General features: G+C 36.8%; 1 protein-coding gene across 1 annotated transcript; it reads left to right on the top strand.

The window, feature by feature from the left end:
• The first annotated feature begins 4,456 nt into the window (after positions 1-4,456).
• LOC112000451 (uncharacterized) lies at positions 4,457-5,224 on the top strand. Its single transcript, XM_024032595.1, has one exon. The coding sequence runs from the start codon at positions 4,457-4,459 to the stop codon at positions 5,222-5,224; it is 768 nt and encodes a 255-aa protein (XP_023888363.1).
• The last annotated feature ends 12,658 nt before the right edge of the window (positions 5,225-17,882 follow it).

Raw genomic sequence — 17,882 nt, 5'->3', positions numbered from 1 at the left:
CAGGATCACACAAGCGAATGCATCTCCTAAATTCTCATTCTATGAGAACCACAACCCAAGGAGCTTGAAAAATGTTTGGACATTCCCCCTAGATGGAATCTCATAATGGAGGTTCACATATATAACAATATTCATCACATAGATTGAGAGATTTATACTAGAACAGTTAATTATTTCTGTACAAAATCAAGAAAACACAAGAAAATGTGTTAAACACTCATCTTGCCTGTTCTATAAATTAGTCTCTTACTATCTCAGGAAATAAGAGAAGTGTTATGTTTATAACATTTTCACGACAAATCTTAAGTGGTAAATTATTACTAGTTTTAATTTGAAACTCACTACTTTTTTTTTTTTTTTTTTTTGCCCATCAATAACAATTAATTAATAACAATCTGTCACTTAGAATTTGTTGTAAAAGTGTTGTAAATATAGCATTTCTCAATAATTAATGATCATATTTAACATCATCTTTAGAACAAGCAATCTCATTCTTATACATTTATGCTAAACATAATCATATGATGAAAAGATGTAAAATAACAAAAGGAAACTTCATCTAAATAAAGACAATTTTGTAACTCCTTGATGAGTATTATTCATATTATGCGTTTGCAAATGAAATAATTTTTCATTAGTACTGAGTTAAAATCTATATTATATATATATATATATTATCAATACTGAATAGATATGGAGTTCAACTCCATATCTATTCCTTTTTATTATCAATATTGAATTCAGGGATTCAGACCCTCTAGATTTCTCAGGGTATACTACCAAATAGATTTCCTTAAATCTTAATTATTCTTTAATGATTTAATGATCTAAATTTTGTCATGTTAGCATTCTACTAACAATAATCTTAATTGTTTTGTTTGCAACATTATTTTATTATTTTAAAAGTATTGTTAGTAAAATGCTGATATAGTAGAACCTAGACTCTTAAATCATAAAATAGTGGTTAGAATTTAAAAAATCTATTGATAGAGTACCCTAGAAAATCTAGAGGATCTAAATCTTGAATTTAATCTCATATTTGTGGGCATATATATCTAAACTTTTTTTTTTTTTTTTAGTAAAGTATAGAAAAAGAGTACTTCTTTTTTAAATGATTCATTTATCCAAACTTTTATTTACACATCTTTTCTCAATTGTTTCTTATATTGTTTTAAGAGAAAATTCTGATTTATTGATGGAAGTTATCTACTTATCTTCAATACTAAAATTTAGCCACTTACTACACACCCATATATAACAATAGTAAAAAAGAGCTTAAATTTAGGATTTAACAATTACCTTTAAAACCAAGAAACTCTAGATAACATTTTTTATGTAAGTAAAAATGGATGTGGGTTTTTTTTTTTTTTTTTTTTTTGAGAAAAAGGACATAGTTGTGTTATGTGTTTATGATAGTCTTAAAATGTAGCCACTTAGTATAGATCTATAACAAAACAAATTACAAAATTTTATTAGTTTTTATTTATTTTTGTTGCAGTAAAAGGATCACATTTTTTTGTGTTAGGTTTTTATTATTATTTATTTTTGCTAATGGAAAGGCTCAAAAATCCACATTCTTTTATATTTTGGTGTTATTTTTTTTAATTTTATTTATGGCATTTATAAATTTTATTTTAATCCTAAAATGTAGTTTTTTAATAATTAAATGTAATCAGTTGTAAAAGGAAAAAAAAGAAAAAAAAAACTGAATATATTAAAAGCATTTTTTTAGGAGTAAAACATGGGAAATAAAATTTAAATATAGTCCATTGTAAAAGGAAAAAAAAAATGAATTTGGTAATTGAAAAAGTGGAAAATGTTATTGGCATATTAAAAGTAAAACATGGAAAGTGGAATTCAACTAACATTCTTTTTTTCTTTTTATATATTTATTCTGTTAGTTGAAAATCTTGTAAGAGAAGAGATTGAGGATATTTTGGGCATCAAAATTGAGGATCCTAAATAAGAGAAGTTTCTTAAATAGTAGTATAGATACAATCACACAAGTAAATGCATCCTCTAAATTCTCATTCTATGAGAACCATAACCCAAGGAGCTTGAAAAATGTTTGGATATTCCCCTAGATAGAGAATCTCATAATGGAGGCTCATATATATAGCAATATTCATCGCATAGATTGAATGATTTATACTAGAACAGTTAATTATTTATGGATATATCAAGAAAACACAAGAAAATGTGTTAAACACTCATCTTGCCTGTTCTGTAAATTAGTCTCATACTATCCTAGGAATTAAGAGAAGTGTTACATTCATAACATTTTCACGACAAATCCTAAGTGGTAAATTGTTACTAGTTCTAATTTGGAACTCACTACTAAAATTACTTTTTTTGCCCACCAGTAACAACTAATTAATAACAGTCTACCTCTTAGAATTTATTGTAAAAGTGTTGTAAATATAACATTTCTCAAGAATTAATGGTCATATTAACATCATCTCTAGAACAAGCAATCTCATTCACATACATTTATGTTAAACATAATCATATGATGAAAAGATGTAAAATAACATGAGGAAACTTCATCTAAATAAAGACAAATTTGCTACTCCTTGATAGGGAGGGAGGGGCTGGAGGTGGTAGATTTGCTCCAGGTTGAAAATTCAAAATCAATTTTTTTTTTTTAAATTCCCAGCAAAAATATTTTTATATTAGTTTTTTTTTTTAATTTTTTAATAAAATATCAAAACAGCATCGTTTTGGGACCTAGACAAAGAGTCTTACAATGAAGGCTCATATAACGATATTCATCACATAGATTGAGAGATTTATTCTAAAACAGTAAATTATTTATGAATAAAATCAAGAAAACATAAGGAAATGTGTTAAACACTTGTGAGGGGGCAAGATCCGAACACAGAGTAGAACACACAGGCCCAGTCCGGGGATGGAAAAAGGCTCATTCACACACTAGTTCGAGCTGGACATGTGGATAAGAATCTGAGGAGGGAAGATGTAAAGGCCCATCATCCAAAGAGCCTGTAGAGTGAGCACTCCTCAGGAATTCTTCAGCTAGCCACTTACACCAAAGGACAGGATACTGAGGAAGACTATAGAGACGTGCAAATAAAGAAGAGAGAAAATATCTAGGTAAAGTAGCCATCACCTCCGCATTCAATACACTGTACCAACTCAACTAATTACATTAATGAAGGAATGACCCCTGAACAGTAATCTCACAGATCACAACACACTCTACCACCTCCAACAGAGCCTTGATGAGACAAGCATCCAAATTAATGTCTTGAGCTGTACAGGTGGAGGGCTCAGATGCAATGGGAGGGATTATGTAAAGGAAAGAAATCCTGCAAGGAAGAGGAGGAAAAATTGAAAAAAGAATAGAAACTGTAGACCATCATCTTGTATTAAGAACTTAAACACTTTTTATGAACATTGCCTTCTTAGCCAAACCTGAGGAAGTGTTATTTCCACATTTAGTACATCTTTTTACCACTCTCTAAGCCCTAACTCCACTAACCTAACATCTAGATCATAAAAGAGTATTGAAGTTGATTTCGCAAGCTCATACTCTAACAAATTAGTTGCACTGGGCTTGAAAAATCTAATTCCACTATTCTAAGTAGGCCTAGCATTTTGGGCTCCATCTATATGAAGGGTCATCTTTGATCTTTGTGGTCTATTCCTTGATAGCAGAAGGAAGAAATGGCAAACTCTAAGCAAGACAGAGAAGAATATGTGTTTTCTCAACGAGTTGACCAATTTGTTAACTTAGAAAGAAGAAGGGACTGAGAGATGGATCGGACACCTAGCATCAGGGTCGAGCTCGTTTACTTGGACCGCATCAGTCGAAGTCACTTGAGACCAGGGAATCATGTTTCGCACGAGCAAGAGACGCGAAACCTCAAGTTGGAGATTGATCATCTACATAAATGGCTTCGATGAAGAGTGCATGTTAGAGAGGACTAAACACCTCCATTAAGCCAAAGCTCTAGCTTAGAAAAGGACCGTAGTTACAGGCAGAGATCTAGAACTCCCCTGAGTGAGTCTTTCATCCTCCCACTTTGATGGTAGGGAAAAGCATCATACGAGAAGAAATAGAAACTCACCCCCTGGAAATATGGGAAACGATGCTATCAGCAAGGCCTTGAGTTAAATTTCTAGGTCACCTTTCAAACACCACATCAAAACAGCCAAACTTCCTCATCGTTTTGCCTAGCCCACCTTCACCATTTATAATGGAAGGACCAACCCAGTAGAACACGTTAGCCACTTTAACCAAAGGATGACCATTCACTCTAGAAACGAGGCTCTCATGTGCAAAGTATTCCCCTCAAGCCTCGAACCCCCCACTATGAGATGGTTTGATGGATTGGAGGAGGGCTCGATAGGCTCCTATTAGATGCTCACCAAGGTCTTCGGGGCCAGATTTGTGACTTGCAGTAGGATCCCTAGGCCTTTAGATTCTTTATTATCCATGGCCATGAGGGAGGGGGAGACATTAAAGACCTATTTCGATAGATACTGTGAGCTTTTTAATGAAATCGATGAAGATTTTGAGGATGTAGCTGTCAGGACCTTCAAGGTGAGGCCCCCCATGAATCATGACTTAAGGAAATCCCTTACCATGAAGCCAGCTCAAAATGTGTGTCAGTTGATGGATCGCATTGACAAGCACAAGAGGGTTGAAGAAGATCAAGTGCAGGGAAAAAGGAAGGCCAAGGTTTTCACACCCGAAAAGAGGGATCCTCGACCTAATAAATATGGCCTTAATCGGCCAAGGAGAGACTTTTTCAGCCAACTTCCTCGGGCTAACACCTCAGTGGTAAGCTCAGTGTTCAAGGAGCCCATATATCGGATTCTTGAAAAGATAAAAAATGAGCCTCATTTCAAATGGCCCAACAAGATGGGAGGGGACCTCACCAAGTGGAATCAAAGTCTATACTGCCACTATCATCAGGATTGGAGGCATACGACCAAGGACTACAAAACCCTACGTGACTATCTAGAGCAATTAGTCAAGGAAAGGAAGCTGAAGCAGTTCATGCATAAGTCCCTTGGGCAGGGGAGCCAAACCGAGCAAGGATATCAGAGAAAGGTTATTCCACGCTCACCATTGGGAACTATTAGTATCACTCTTGTCATGCCAAATAGGGAGGCAAGTTCCTCCTCCAGAATTATGTCCATTGCATTACAACCGGAGCTTGAAGAGCAGGTTAAAGGGTCCAAGAGGACTAAGGCATAAGTGTAGTTAATCCTAGGCTTCTCAAATGATGATAGAGTGGGGACCTTTCAACCCCACGATGATGCATTAGTGGTTACCCTCCGGATTGGAGGGTTTGATGTGAGAAAGGTGTTGGTGGACCAAGGAAGTGGAGTCGAGATCATGTACCCTAACTTATATAAGGGGCTGAACTTGAAGTCCGAGAACCTCAGTAGATTTGACTTAGCATTGGTGGGATTTGATGGAAGAACTGTGATCCCCAAGGGAATGATTAATCTACCGATGAATATAAGCAGCGAAGCGGTTGAAATGGAATTCATTGTAGTCGACGCTTATTCACCTTACACCACAATTCTGGCAAGCCTGTGGCTTCATACTATGGGAGCAGTCTCCTCTACCTTGCATATGAAGGTGAAGTATCCCACCGAAGGCCTAATAGAGGAGCTAGAGAGGAGCCAAACAATGGCCAGTCAGTGCATGGTTGTTGCTATCAGGCACCAGTCAGCTGAAATGTGCTTTTTTGGCCTAGATAATGTTTCGTAAAAATCAACGATCGCAGAGCCTGAAGACTCAATTAGGGCAATAATAGGCAGTTTGCAATGTGAATAGCTAGAGAAAGTTATCATTGGGTCCAACGAGGATAAATTTTTTCAAGATGGGACCCAATTAACCCCGATCGAGAATGAGGAATTGCTGGTTTTCTTGAGGAGTAACTTAAATGTTTTCGCATGGAGTGCATATGAGTCACCGAGCGTAGATCCAAAATTTATATGCCACCGTCTTAATGTGAGCCTAACTATCATACCAAAAAGGCAGCAACCTTGACACTCTTCTAAAGAACATGTCGAGGCAGTAAAGGAGGAGGTGAATGAGCTTAAACAAGCTGGAGCAATCAAAGAGGCTTTTTATCCCAAGTGGTTGGCCAATACTATGGTTGTTAAGAAGAAGTCAGGAAAATGTAAGATTTGTGTGGACTTCACCGATTTAAACAAAGTCTGCCCCAAAGATCCCTTTCTAGTCCCCCGAATTGATCAGCTTGTCGACGCAACATTTGGCCATTCTCAGATGAGTTTTTTGGACACCTTCCAAGGCTACACCAAATACCATTGGCATTGCCAGACCAAGAAAAGACTGCATTCTTAACCCCTACCAGGAATTATCATTATCGAGTGATGTCTTTTGGCCTGAAGAACGCTAGATCTACTTATCAGAGAATGGTAACGAGAATGTTTAAAGCCAAGCTAGGCTAGAATGTTGAGGCTTACATAGACAACATGGTTGTAAAGAGCAAGTAGGTGTCTGAGCATCTAAGCGATTTGGAAGAAGTATTTTCAATACTTAGAAAACATAAGTTGCATCTCAACACTTCTAAATGTTCCTTCGGCATGAGCTCGGGGAAATTTCTGGGGTACATGATCACTCATCGAAGGATTGAGGTTAACCCCAACCAAATTAGATCCATCCATGATCTGCACCCACCTCAAAATCCAAAAGAGGTACAAAAGCTGAATGGGATGACCGCAACCCTGCATAGGTTCATCTCTCAGTCGGCCAATCCCCACAGACCATTTTTTTAATTGCTTCATAAGTGGAAAAGACCAAGAAATGTAACAAGGCCTATAAAGAATTGAAAAGATACTTGGCATATCCGCCCATCATGTCCAGGCCTGAAAAGGAAGAGGTTTTGTATGCCTATATAGCCGTTACAACCCATGCAATAAGCCTAGTCCTAGTTTAAACAGACATTGGGGTGCAAAAGCCCGTCTATTACATAAGCAAGTCCCTTTAAGAGGCAGAAACTCAGTATCTACCCCTTGAGAAAGCTATTCTAGCCATCATACATCCCATGAAGAAGCTCCCCTATTACTTCCAAGCACATACAGTTATGGTCCTCCCCTAGCTCCGTTACAAGCACTACTTCGAAGGTTGAACTATACATAAAGAATAGCCAAGTGAGGAACTATGTTGGGAGCAATTGATATCAAGTATTTACCCTGTACAGCTAGAAAAGGGTAGGTTCTAGCCGACCTAGTGGCAGAATTCACTGAAGGGGAGGGAAAGTCTAAAGCCAAGGTGGAAGGGACTCCTGACGTAAAGGTTTCATTGATTTCCACATCCCATCCTCTATTCTAGGAACTCTATTTGGACAAGGTAGCTAACCAGAAGGGGTTCGGGATTGAAATCATTCTAGTATCTCTTGACAAGTAACTATGGAGAAATCTCTAAGGCTTGGCTTTCCAGCCACGAATAATGAAGCGGAGTTTGAAGTTCTTCAGGTAGGAATGATTATGGTGAAAAAACTTGGGAGTAAAGCTATTGGGGGTTTTCTCTGACTCAAGGCTAACCGTGGGACAAATGAAAGGGGAATTTGAAGCCAGAGATCAAAGGATGCAGTGGCAACTAGGCCAAATCAAACAACTGCAATCCAGTTTTGAAATTGTTTCTATAAAGCAAGTTCCCAAAAATAAGAATTCCCATGTTGGCTCATTAGCAGCTTTGGTCACCTCATTGGGACAAGGTCTACTTAGGGTCATAATAGTTAAGGATCTAACAGGACCTAATTGGGATGATCAAACCCCAGTTAGGATAAACAACATAAACGTTGGCCCAAGTTGGATTGTAACGCCCCGAACCCAACTATAGAGATAAGCACGTGACAACTGCTGCACGCTTATAAAGTAAGCACCTTACAAGTGTGCAAGGCCTTCTTCGCAACTAAAATTTATCCTCAAAAATTAAATTAAATAAATCCAAAATACCACAACAATTTCTTTATAAATAGATCTCCAATAATTTAATAGGAACAAAATCCAAATCTCATGTACATAATGCCAATTGGCCAATAAATATAAAACTATTAGAAGACCATCCAACCCCAAAATCACTAAACTTCTTTTCCTGCTCACAACACAACATCAAAACTCTCAAAACTTGCTATTCTTCATAATCTGAAATTGGAGGGGAAAAAAGGGTGAGCTGACAACTCAATAAGTAACCAAAATCTTAATAAGTTCTATCAAGCAATAAATCTGTAAAGGAAAAGAGGTAATATGTGTTTTTAAAGTTATAATATACTATGCATTTTCCAAATAACTAAAGCAATTTTTTAGTCTTAAAATAATAAGTTGCAAATAGATCACATACTCTAATATGACAAATATATCATAGATGGTTTAGAAAGTAGTCAATTTTCCATATATCAAAACTATAACTTACAATATGTTCTAGAAAGATACATAAGCAGTTTTAATGACCCAAAATAGTTCAAATACTCAAACATTTCCAAAATCACACATGCAGATTTAAGGACTCAAAATAGTTCAAATATTCAAACGTAATTCATATTCTTAACAATCTTATGACTATTGTCATGCTATATCCCCGTGACTGGGCATTAAAGTACCAATGAATAACCCCCATTGGCTGGGTATCAGAATAAAGTCATTGTCAGATTGTTCATAATCATATATATGAAATCATAGTTTCTAACAAAAATATATCTTATTCAAAAACGTATATATAATCATATATTCAATATTCAAATCTATTTGTGATATTTCTATAATTCTTTACTTTAAATCAATATAGCTAAAAATAAAAATTAAAAAAAAATAAATCTTATATTCAATGCTCATATATATTTGTGAAAATTCTTAATTCTTTACTTTGAGTCAGTATAACTAAAAACAATTAAATAAAATACATCATATATTCAGTAATCAGATATATTTGTGATAATTCTTTACTTGAAATCAGTAATACAATAGAAATAAAATTGTAACTGTAAACCATTTTCAATATTTAAACTACGCAAAATAAAACCAATTAGGATAAGGTTACTTACCTCTAAAAGTCATACCAAAAGGAACTTTTCCCTAATACTTCTTCTAAAATCCTTAAATATCACCTAAAACAATTTTACAAGTACTATTTACTCAATAATCAAATAATTTAAGAATGATTTATAACTGTATCCGGCCAAAAGAAAAACTACTAAAATATCCAACAACTGTCCACTTTTATCTCATACCAAAATTTTACATATTCATAATATATATTACATTTACTTCCTAATGTAGTTCCCTAGGAATAAAGCCTATATAATAGGCTATACACATAGCCATATATGGTCAAAAGTCAATCCACCTAGATCTATCTTCTATACGTTGCTATCTCTTTTTCTTTCTTTTTTTTTTATTTTATTTTATTTGTCAGAGACTTCAAGTCCACACCACGACTTTTTCTATTCACCAAATCCACAATTCGGTACAACTTCTTAAGGTAGAAACTTGTGTAGAACCGGACTCCCCATGCCTCACCTTGTACAACTTCCATCTACACTTACATGCATGACACAACAGTGGGCATAGGAAAAAAATCACAATACCGAGGCAGAAAAATCTGCAGGTACCATGTCCAATTTACCAAAAAAATAAATCTAAACTTCTATACGTTGCATCATTATAACTCTTGAATATTTAAATAGTTTCACTGGCCAAAATATCCACTTAAAAAAATACTCTAATTTCAAATAAAACTTAGTTTTGACAAGAAAGACATTCTTAGGCTCTTACCTCAATTGTGTAGTCAAACCTTCTCTATTTGAGTATTTTGAATAGTCTCCTCTCTCAAAACATTTGTCACTATATGCTGACTTAAGTTAGACTATATATAGCTTGGGTTTCAACCTTACTTTCTAAAAAAAACCCCTTAGAAATATTAATTATGAAAATTGACCCCATAAACAAATTTACTTAAATAACCTTCCTTTTAAATTTTTTTTTTTCGGGGTATTATAGTTGGATAGACCAAGTGGTGTCATTTTTGAAGGATGCTATAGACACCGCATTTTGTATCCCTTATGACTGGGGCCCTCGTTCCCCAATGATGCTCGAACTTTAAGGCTCAAGGCCAGTTTAGTGCCAATCAAATATTAAGTTGACTTGAGGAGTGTTAAAATGGAAAACATAAACTTTTGAATGAGCAAAAATTTATTTTTGGGAATAAAATGACCAAAGTAGCCCTCAACCTACGTATGTGGGTCGCGACATGCATACACAAGCTAAAGCATGCATACGCAAGCACATTCCTACTTACGTAACTAGGGTTTCAGAAGCATAAAAAAAAATAATAAAAAAAAAATAAAAAAACAAGTTTTCTACAATACTGGCTAAGGTTTGGAATGAATCTCACATTATCTAAGAGCCGTTCCAAACCCCATTTTTTCAAATATAAAAAACCTTACATGGTACATTTTCAAAAGACACAGAAATCCTAAGGGAAAAATCTAAGATTTACTAGAAAATAATGAATAAAAATGGAGTTTTTCACAAAACACCCTCAAGTATCTTTTTATTTAATTAGGACCTTTTCTGGTCCCAATCCTTTGAGGTTAAGATTACTAATCACTATTTTCATTGAATTGTAATAGATTTTACTGAGGGGAATAGTAAAAAATCAAGCCTAGGAGCTTTTGCTTTAAGGTACGCTTTAAAACTTTTCTTTTTTCGTTTATGCCTTAATATTTGTTTTAATCTGTTTCTTTTGCTTAGTTTATGTTTACACATGTTTGTTTAGGTTAATTTTAGGTTTTCTTCATATCTTTAAGCATTTGCTAGATTTTACGTTTTTGGTTTCTACTCTATTTCTATGTTGATTAGGGTTTCTAGGTAAGGATCTATGTATGCATGATCTAGCCAGCGCACACAGGTTGAACTCATGTGTACACAGACTTGTTCTAGCATGTGTGATGTCATTACCCAACATGTTTGTCTGCATAGCCTCTTCTCACATGTTTTTAACCCAATAAAAACGTTTGCTTACCTTTTTACTTTTAACATGTTGGTTGTTATCACATGCTTAGATTAGGGTTTAGGATAGGGTTTTCTTAGTTTTAATGCTATGCCATTCATTCACATGTTCATGCATTGATGCCATAGGTGCTATGTTGCTAAGAGGTACGTAAAGGGTAAGTCATGCATTAGCAATGTTCATGCATTTGTGTTAGGGTTTTTAGATGTATGATTAGGGTTTCTAATATGTTATTGTTTCTGATATGTTTTGTTTGATGATATGCTTACTGCCATGTTTAAGTTGTTGTTTTGTTTTAGATGAATGCTAGGGTTCTCTTTTATATGTTTGGCTCTCTTTTGTTTGGATAGATGGATAAGTATATGTTTAGGGTTAAAGATGCCATGTTGTTTGCTAGATGCATGTTAGTGTGTGTGTGAGTCTAGAATACAAGTATTTAAATGGTTTTTAATAGGGTTAAGATATTGAACACAATGATGGAGGCCAACCTAGGGTTGGGCGATCTTGGGTGCCTAACACCTTCTCAAGAGTGTACCTAAACTTTGAATCCAAACTCTGGTAGTAAGATCAAAGGTCCTTCCTCGAAAGGACACTATATTCATGGTTCCTAGACCATATAACTAGGTGGCGACTCCATTTAATTTTCCCTTCCCTTGCGCCCACAGTGGCGACTCCACTGGGGATGATGAATTTAATTCCTATGTGTCCTATGTCTTAACTTTAATAGAAATTGTTTCAATACTTGTTTTGCACAAACATCACTTGTTCTCTTTGTCCCTTAACATTTGTTGGTGATGAGTGGAAAGATGGAAGGCTCCATTCGAGCCCAAATTTTTCGAAATTCATCCCACCAACTGACAATTAGCAATCGATGCCATCGCCTATAATGGGCCTTTAGCACATTAAAGGTTTGCTACCAATCCACTATGGGGTCCACTTAGACCCTCGGTTAGAATCATAGCCCACCTAGTTGTGAGTGACCTATTTGTCTATCCCTTTAGCCTTAGGAAGCCTACCCACACTAAAGAGATCCTAGATCCTAAATCCTACCATGAAGGTTACCCTTTATAAATCTTTTGTTTATTCAACCATATATCATGTGTTCACCTACTCCTAAAGGACAAATAAAAGGTATGAAAATGAAATGGATGACCCTAAAGTTATGGTATACTCCAAGATGTTATGGGATAAAAGAAAAAAAGTTTTCACATATAAGAGGCTTGTCCCTAAATCCAAAGTTGTAGCTTGACTTGAAAGGTTCATAATACCATAGCCTAATTGCTATCATAGGCCCAAGTGGAAAAAGTCCTTTCGAAAAAGAGGACTTTGGACCTTAGGTAACAAATACGCTATGGACTTAACATCCAAGATCCTACAAAGCCAATATGAACTTCCCTAATCTTGGGCTTCCTTGTTGCATGCTTAGGCCTAAAATGATGAGAACTTCATGGACTTTGAGAGGAATGCTACAAAATATTCTAGCTAGAGGGCCATTTCAAGAAAAAAGTGATGAAATAATGAATAAAGAATGAGAAGCCCAAGGGTGATGAATACATTGTAGGCCCAAGTTTGAGACAAAGGGTTGAAGATTCCTAAGTACATTCTAATGAAAGCCCACGAGAGTAAGGTGAGAGCTTTATTGTAAATGGACTAAAGCCTAGTGAAATAAGGGGCAAGGATCCGTGAGAGGAAAGGGAGTGATATTGTAATTGGGCCTTCATTAAAATGAACTTAAGAATTTTCTAAGAACATCTAAAAGTTAAAAGGAACCTTTTAATTGGGACTTGAACTTAATGGGGCTTCTTTTCAAACATCACTCCAATCCAAGTCCAATCGAAGGTGAGACATCCAAATTGAAGGCTTATCGAGGGGGACAGATGGACACTGCAAGCGAAAAGGTCTTTATGCAAAAGATGCTCAAATGTGTTGAGGCATAAGCTGAGGTCCTCAAGAAGATAATAGGTCACCTTTCCAAAATTGAGAAAAATGAAGTTGAGAAACGCAAGGCTGAGCATGAACCAAGTGGGCTAACTCAAGAAGGCATCAATCGCGTGATGGAAAAAGGGAAGGTCCTCCTACCTCTACCCAACTTCAAGCTACAACTAGAGGATGTTCCAGGACCATGGACTTCCAAGAGGTCCCATGTCAACAACTTTTCCCAATTAGGAGACACGGGATCATAGAAGGCTCATGATTGGCCAAAATGGACCTCGAAGGTATGGACAACCCAAGTCACCCCGGCTCATTTCATACTTAAGTGCAACATGGACCCTTGTTCCAACGACGACCAATACCTCGTAAGGAAGGAAGAAGAAGGAGGAGATGACGAGATGATCAGCTGCTGGAGTGGGGATGACGACGATTGGTTCCTAAGCAAGACAAGAAGAGACTTCCCCAATAAGGGCAGAGATCTGTATGACATGACTAAAGCTATGCACACGTGGGAACCCTTAAAGAAAGAAGGCAGGCTGAAAAGAAACCAAAAAAAAAAAAAAGGAACGGCAAGCCTTAAGAAAGAAAGAAGAAAGAATTCATCTTGCCTACTATAGGGCCCATTAATAATTGGACTTGGGTTGGTTTTTTTAAGAACATAGGGAAGGAGTCTTGTAATGCAAATTCCAATGTATTTTTCAATATTTTCAATAAGATGAATTCTAGTTTGGCTTACTTTGATGTGTCCCATAACATTGAAACTCTGCACTTGAATGATTCAAATGAATTTAAAAATGAAATTAATAAACAATTGGAAAAGAAAATTGAACTTATGAAACCAACTCTTGAAACTATTAATTTGGGCAATGATGAGAATCCACGCTTAATTAAAATTGGCTCAACTCTAAATGAAAAAGAAAAGAAAGATCTTCAAGAACTCCTCACGGAATTTCAAGAGGTGTTTGCATAGTCCTATGAAGATATGCTTGGAATTGACCCCGAGATAGCTTAACATCGCATTAATACTTATGACCACATGATGCTTGTCAAGCAAAATTTGAGAAGAATGAGGACCGAATGGCTCTTAAAAATCAAAGAGGAAGTCACCAAGCAACTAAAGGTAGGGTTCATCAAACCCGTCAACCAAGCCGAGTGGATAGCCAATGTCGTGCCCGTACCTAAGAGGGATGGAAAGGTAAGGATGTTTGTGGATTTTAGAGACTTGAATAAGGCATACCTTTAGGATGACTTCCCCTTCCCCCACATTGATGTCTTAGTGGATAACAAAGCAGGAAGTGTCTTGATGTCTTTCATGGATGGTTTTTCGAGATACAACCAAATCAAGATGGCTCCTAAAGATATGACCAAAACCACTTTCACTACCAAATGGGGAATTTATTGTTACACAGTAATGCCGTTTGGCCTTAAGAATGCTAGGGAAACTTATCAAAGGATGGCTACAGCCTTGCTACATGATATGATGCATAATGAGGTAGAGGTGCATGTTGATGATATGATAGCGAAATCCAAGGATAGAGAGAACTACACCACGAACTTAAGGAAGTTATTCGAGAGGATTAAAGAATACAAATTGAGATTGAACCCACAAAAGTGCACCTTTGGAGTAACCGCTAGAAAGTTGTTAGGGTTCTTAGTGAGTAATAGAGGAATAGAAGTTGACCCATCCAAGATCAAAGCCATATTGGAGATGCCTCCACCCAAAAGTGAGAAAGAGATTAAGGGTTTCTTGGGTTGACTACAATACATTAGTCAATTCATTGCCAATCTCACCTTCACTTATGAGCCCATCTTTAAGCTCCTAAGGAAGAATGAACCACACACATGGAACGATGAATGCCAAAAATCCTTTGAACTCATCAAGGAATATCTCCTCCACCCACCTATCCTAGTACCTCCACAACATGGGAAACCTTTACGCCTACACCCTTCCATCATAAAGGATGCGGTTGGAAGCATGCTTGCACAAAAAGATGATGAGAAGAATAATAGGGCAATATATTACTTAAGCAAGAGATTTCATGATTACAAGACTAGGTACACTCCCATAGAAAAGTCATGCTTTTCACTTGTTTTAATCGTACAGAAGTTGAGGCACATTGTTTTACCCTTTCAAATATGGGTGGTAGCAAGAATGGACCCATTAAACCTTTTTGAGAAATCCGCTTTGAGTGGAAGATTGTCAAGATGGTTGATTTTATTGGCAGAATTTGATTTGAAGTACATGGCTAGGAAAACTATTAAGGGAAGTGTCGTGTCAAATTTTTGTGCCGAGAATCCCATAGAGGGGGAGGACGATAAAGAGGATTTTTCGGATGAGGATATTTTGGATGTTGAGCTAGGGACATGGAAGATGTACTTTGACGAAGCCACAAACCAATATGGAAATGGGATAGGAATACTCTTGATCACTCCCGAGGGATCTCACATAACTTTGGCAATCAAATTGAACTTTGAAGCGACTAATAACATGGCCAAATATGAAGCTTGCATCGCCAGAATGGAAGCCCTTCAAGATTTGGAGGTGAAAGAAGCCGAAATTTTCGGGAATTCAACTTTAGTTATAGCTCAAGCATAGAAGTTGTGGAAAGTGAAGGAAGAACATTTGAAGCCTTATCAAAAATACTTGGAAGACTTGACCAAGACCTTTGACAAGATCAAGTACACAATCATCCTTAGAGGTCAGAATCAGTTTGCAGATGCCTTAGCTATTTTAGCCTCCATGGTTGAAATACCTAAGGGAGTATGGACACGACCTTTGGAAAATTGAACAAAGTTGTGAGGAAGTGCACCAAAGGAAGACCAAAGCTTCAATAATGGCCGTAAAGGAAAAGGAAGCTCCATGGTACTATGACATCATAAAGTTCTCGGAACTAATGGCATATCCGAATGGTGCCGACAAGAGAGTACGTCGTTCCATTAGGATGATGGCAACCCAATACATCCTATGTGGGGGGACAACTCTATAGAAGGTCCTATGACAATGTACACCTTTGCTGCTTGAAGAGAGAAGAGGCCGAGAGGGTAATGGAAAAGGGTCATCAAGGAATTTGTGGCCCTCACATGAATGGAAGGATGTTAGCCAAGAAGATCCTAAGGATGGGGTACTATTGAAGTACAATAGGGACTAATTGTGTGGACTACGTGAAAAGTTGCCATGATTGTCAGACACACGCCAACTTAAACCATGTACCACCTAGTGAATTGTATAGCATGACTTCTCCATGGCCTTTCTCAATTTGGGGCATAGATGTGATTAGAAGAATGGGTCATAAGGCTTCAAACAGGCATAAGTACATTTTAGTGGCAATTGACTACTTCACTAAATGGGTGAAAGCAGCCTCCTACTCCGTGTTGAAGGCTAAGCATGTGGCTCGATTTTTAGAAAACAACATCATATGTCAGTTTGGGATACCCCAAGAGATCATTTTCGATAATGGTTCCCATTTTGCAGGCGAAGTCCGAAAGGTCATGGAAGAATATAACATTGAGCATCATGAGTCTTCACTATACTGACCATAAGTTAATGGGGCCGCAAAAGAAGCTAATAAGAATGTGAAGAATATCCTAGCCAAGATGGTAGTGACATAAAAAGATTGGGTTGAGAAGCTTCCTTTTGCCCTATGGGGTTATAGAACTTCTATCCGAGCATCAACGAGGGCAACACCTTACTCTCTAGTCTATGGTAGTGAGGCAATGCTTCCTATTAAGGTGGAGATACAATCTTTCAGGGTATTCGTAGAGACTAAGGTCCTAGAAAAGGATTGGGCTAAAGTGAGATATGAACAATTGGCTTTAATAGATGAGAAGAGAGATAGGGCATAATACCATGCACAAGAGTACCAAAAAAGGATTGTTAAGGCATTCAACAAGAGAATGAAACCAAGAAACCTTAAAGAAGGGGACTTGGTCCTAAAGGTGCTTAGAGATGAGACTTTTGATCCAAGAGAATAAATGAAACCTAGGTGGTGCTACAAGAATCACAAATTTGGATGGGGAAAAGATGCTTCACCCTATTAACATGGATAGGCTCTAGAAATACCACATCTAAAAGAAAAAAAGAAAAAAGCCTACAAGGTTGAAAACTCGAAAGCGCAGCCTAGGCAAAAATTAAGACAAAAGAACCCTGCTAGATTGAAAACCCAAAAGTGCGGTATAAGAAAGGAAAAAGAAAATAAAAGAAAAAAAAAAGAATAAAGAAGATAACAATAAGCAAAGATAATAAAAAGGGAAATTCTCTCATTGCTCAAATTAAAAGATAACAAGTTTGCTTTTGTAAGGGATTTGGAACATTCAATCCTTTATTAAATTCAAAAACAAAAACAGGAGAATCATGAAAATGCAAAAAAGTAAAACATGGGGCATATCAAGGTGGTCACTCAGTCCTTCTTATCTTCTTGCTAGTCTTCATGTGAGCCTTCTCATCCTTCAAAATCCACTTCATGTCATCCTTCAACCATTGCTTGTAGCCTGCAGTGGGGTAGATGTATTTGGGAGGAACAATGTCTTTCATCACCCAACGGCATGGCCAAGCTTCTTTAATCTTGCCCAAGATCCTATTTGTGAACACTGCGGTATAAAGGCACCCTCATCACCAAAAGCTCTTTGGCGCTCTCTAAATTGCCTTGAGATACGACAAGTGGAGTAGTAAGAACAACAATGAAGCCTAACTAGAGTCACACAATGGTCTTTACAGCAACTATGAACCATGCTTAAGATATGCCACCATTCCACAACCGACTGAATGTCGGTCTCCTTAAGGCGACCCATAAACTCCATGTATGCTTTAAAGCCCAGGACATCTCAAAGCCGATGGTCCCTAAGATGCCAAGGAAGGTAGGTGCTGAAGGGCACAGTAGGAGGATGAAGCAATCGAAGCCTCTCTTGTAGCCATATCTGGAAAAAAAAAAAAAAAAAA

This window comes from Quercus suber, unplaced genomic scaffold (genome assembly GCF_002906115.3).
Source record: "Quercus suber isolate HL8 unplaced genomic scaffold, Cork oak 2.0 scaffold_248, whole genome shotgun sequence".
Taxonomy (NCBI): domain Eukaryota; kingdom Viridiplantae; phylum Streptophyta; class Magnoliopsida; order Fagales; family Fagaceae; genus Quercus; species Quercus suber.
Note: the sequence above shows the minus strand (reverse complement) of the source record. Positions and strands in the feature narration are given on the sequence as shown.

Bases quoted from the DNA above. Each gene is read 5' to 3' on its own strand.
- LOC112000451 (XM_024032595.1), top strand. From the start codon at position 4,457: ATGGCCATGAGGGAGGGGGAGACATTAAAGACCTATTTCGATAGATAC.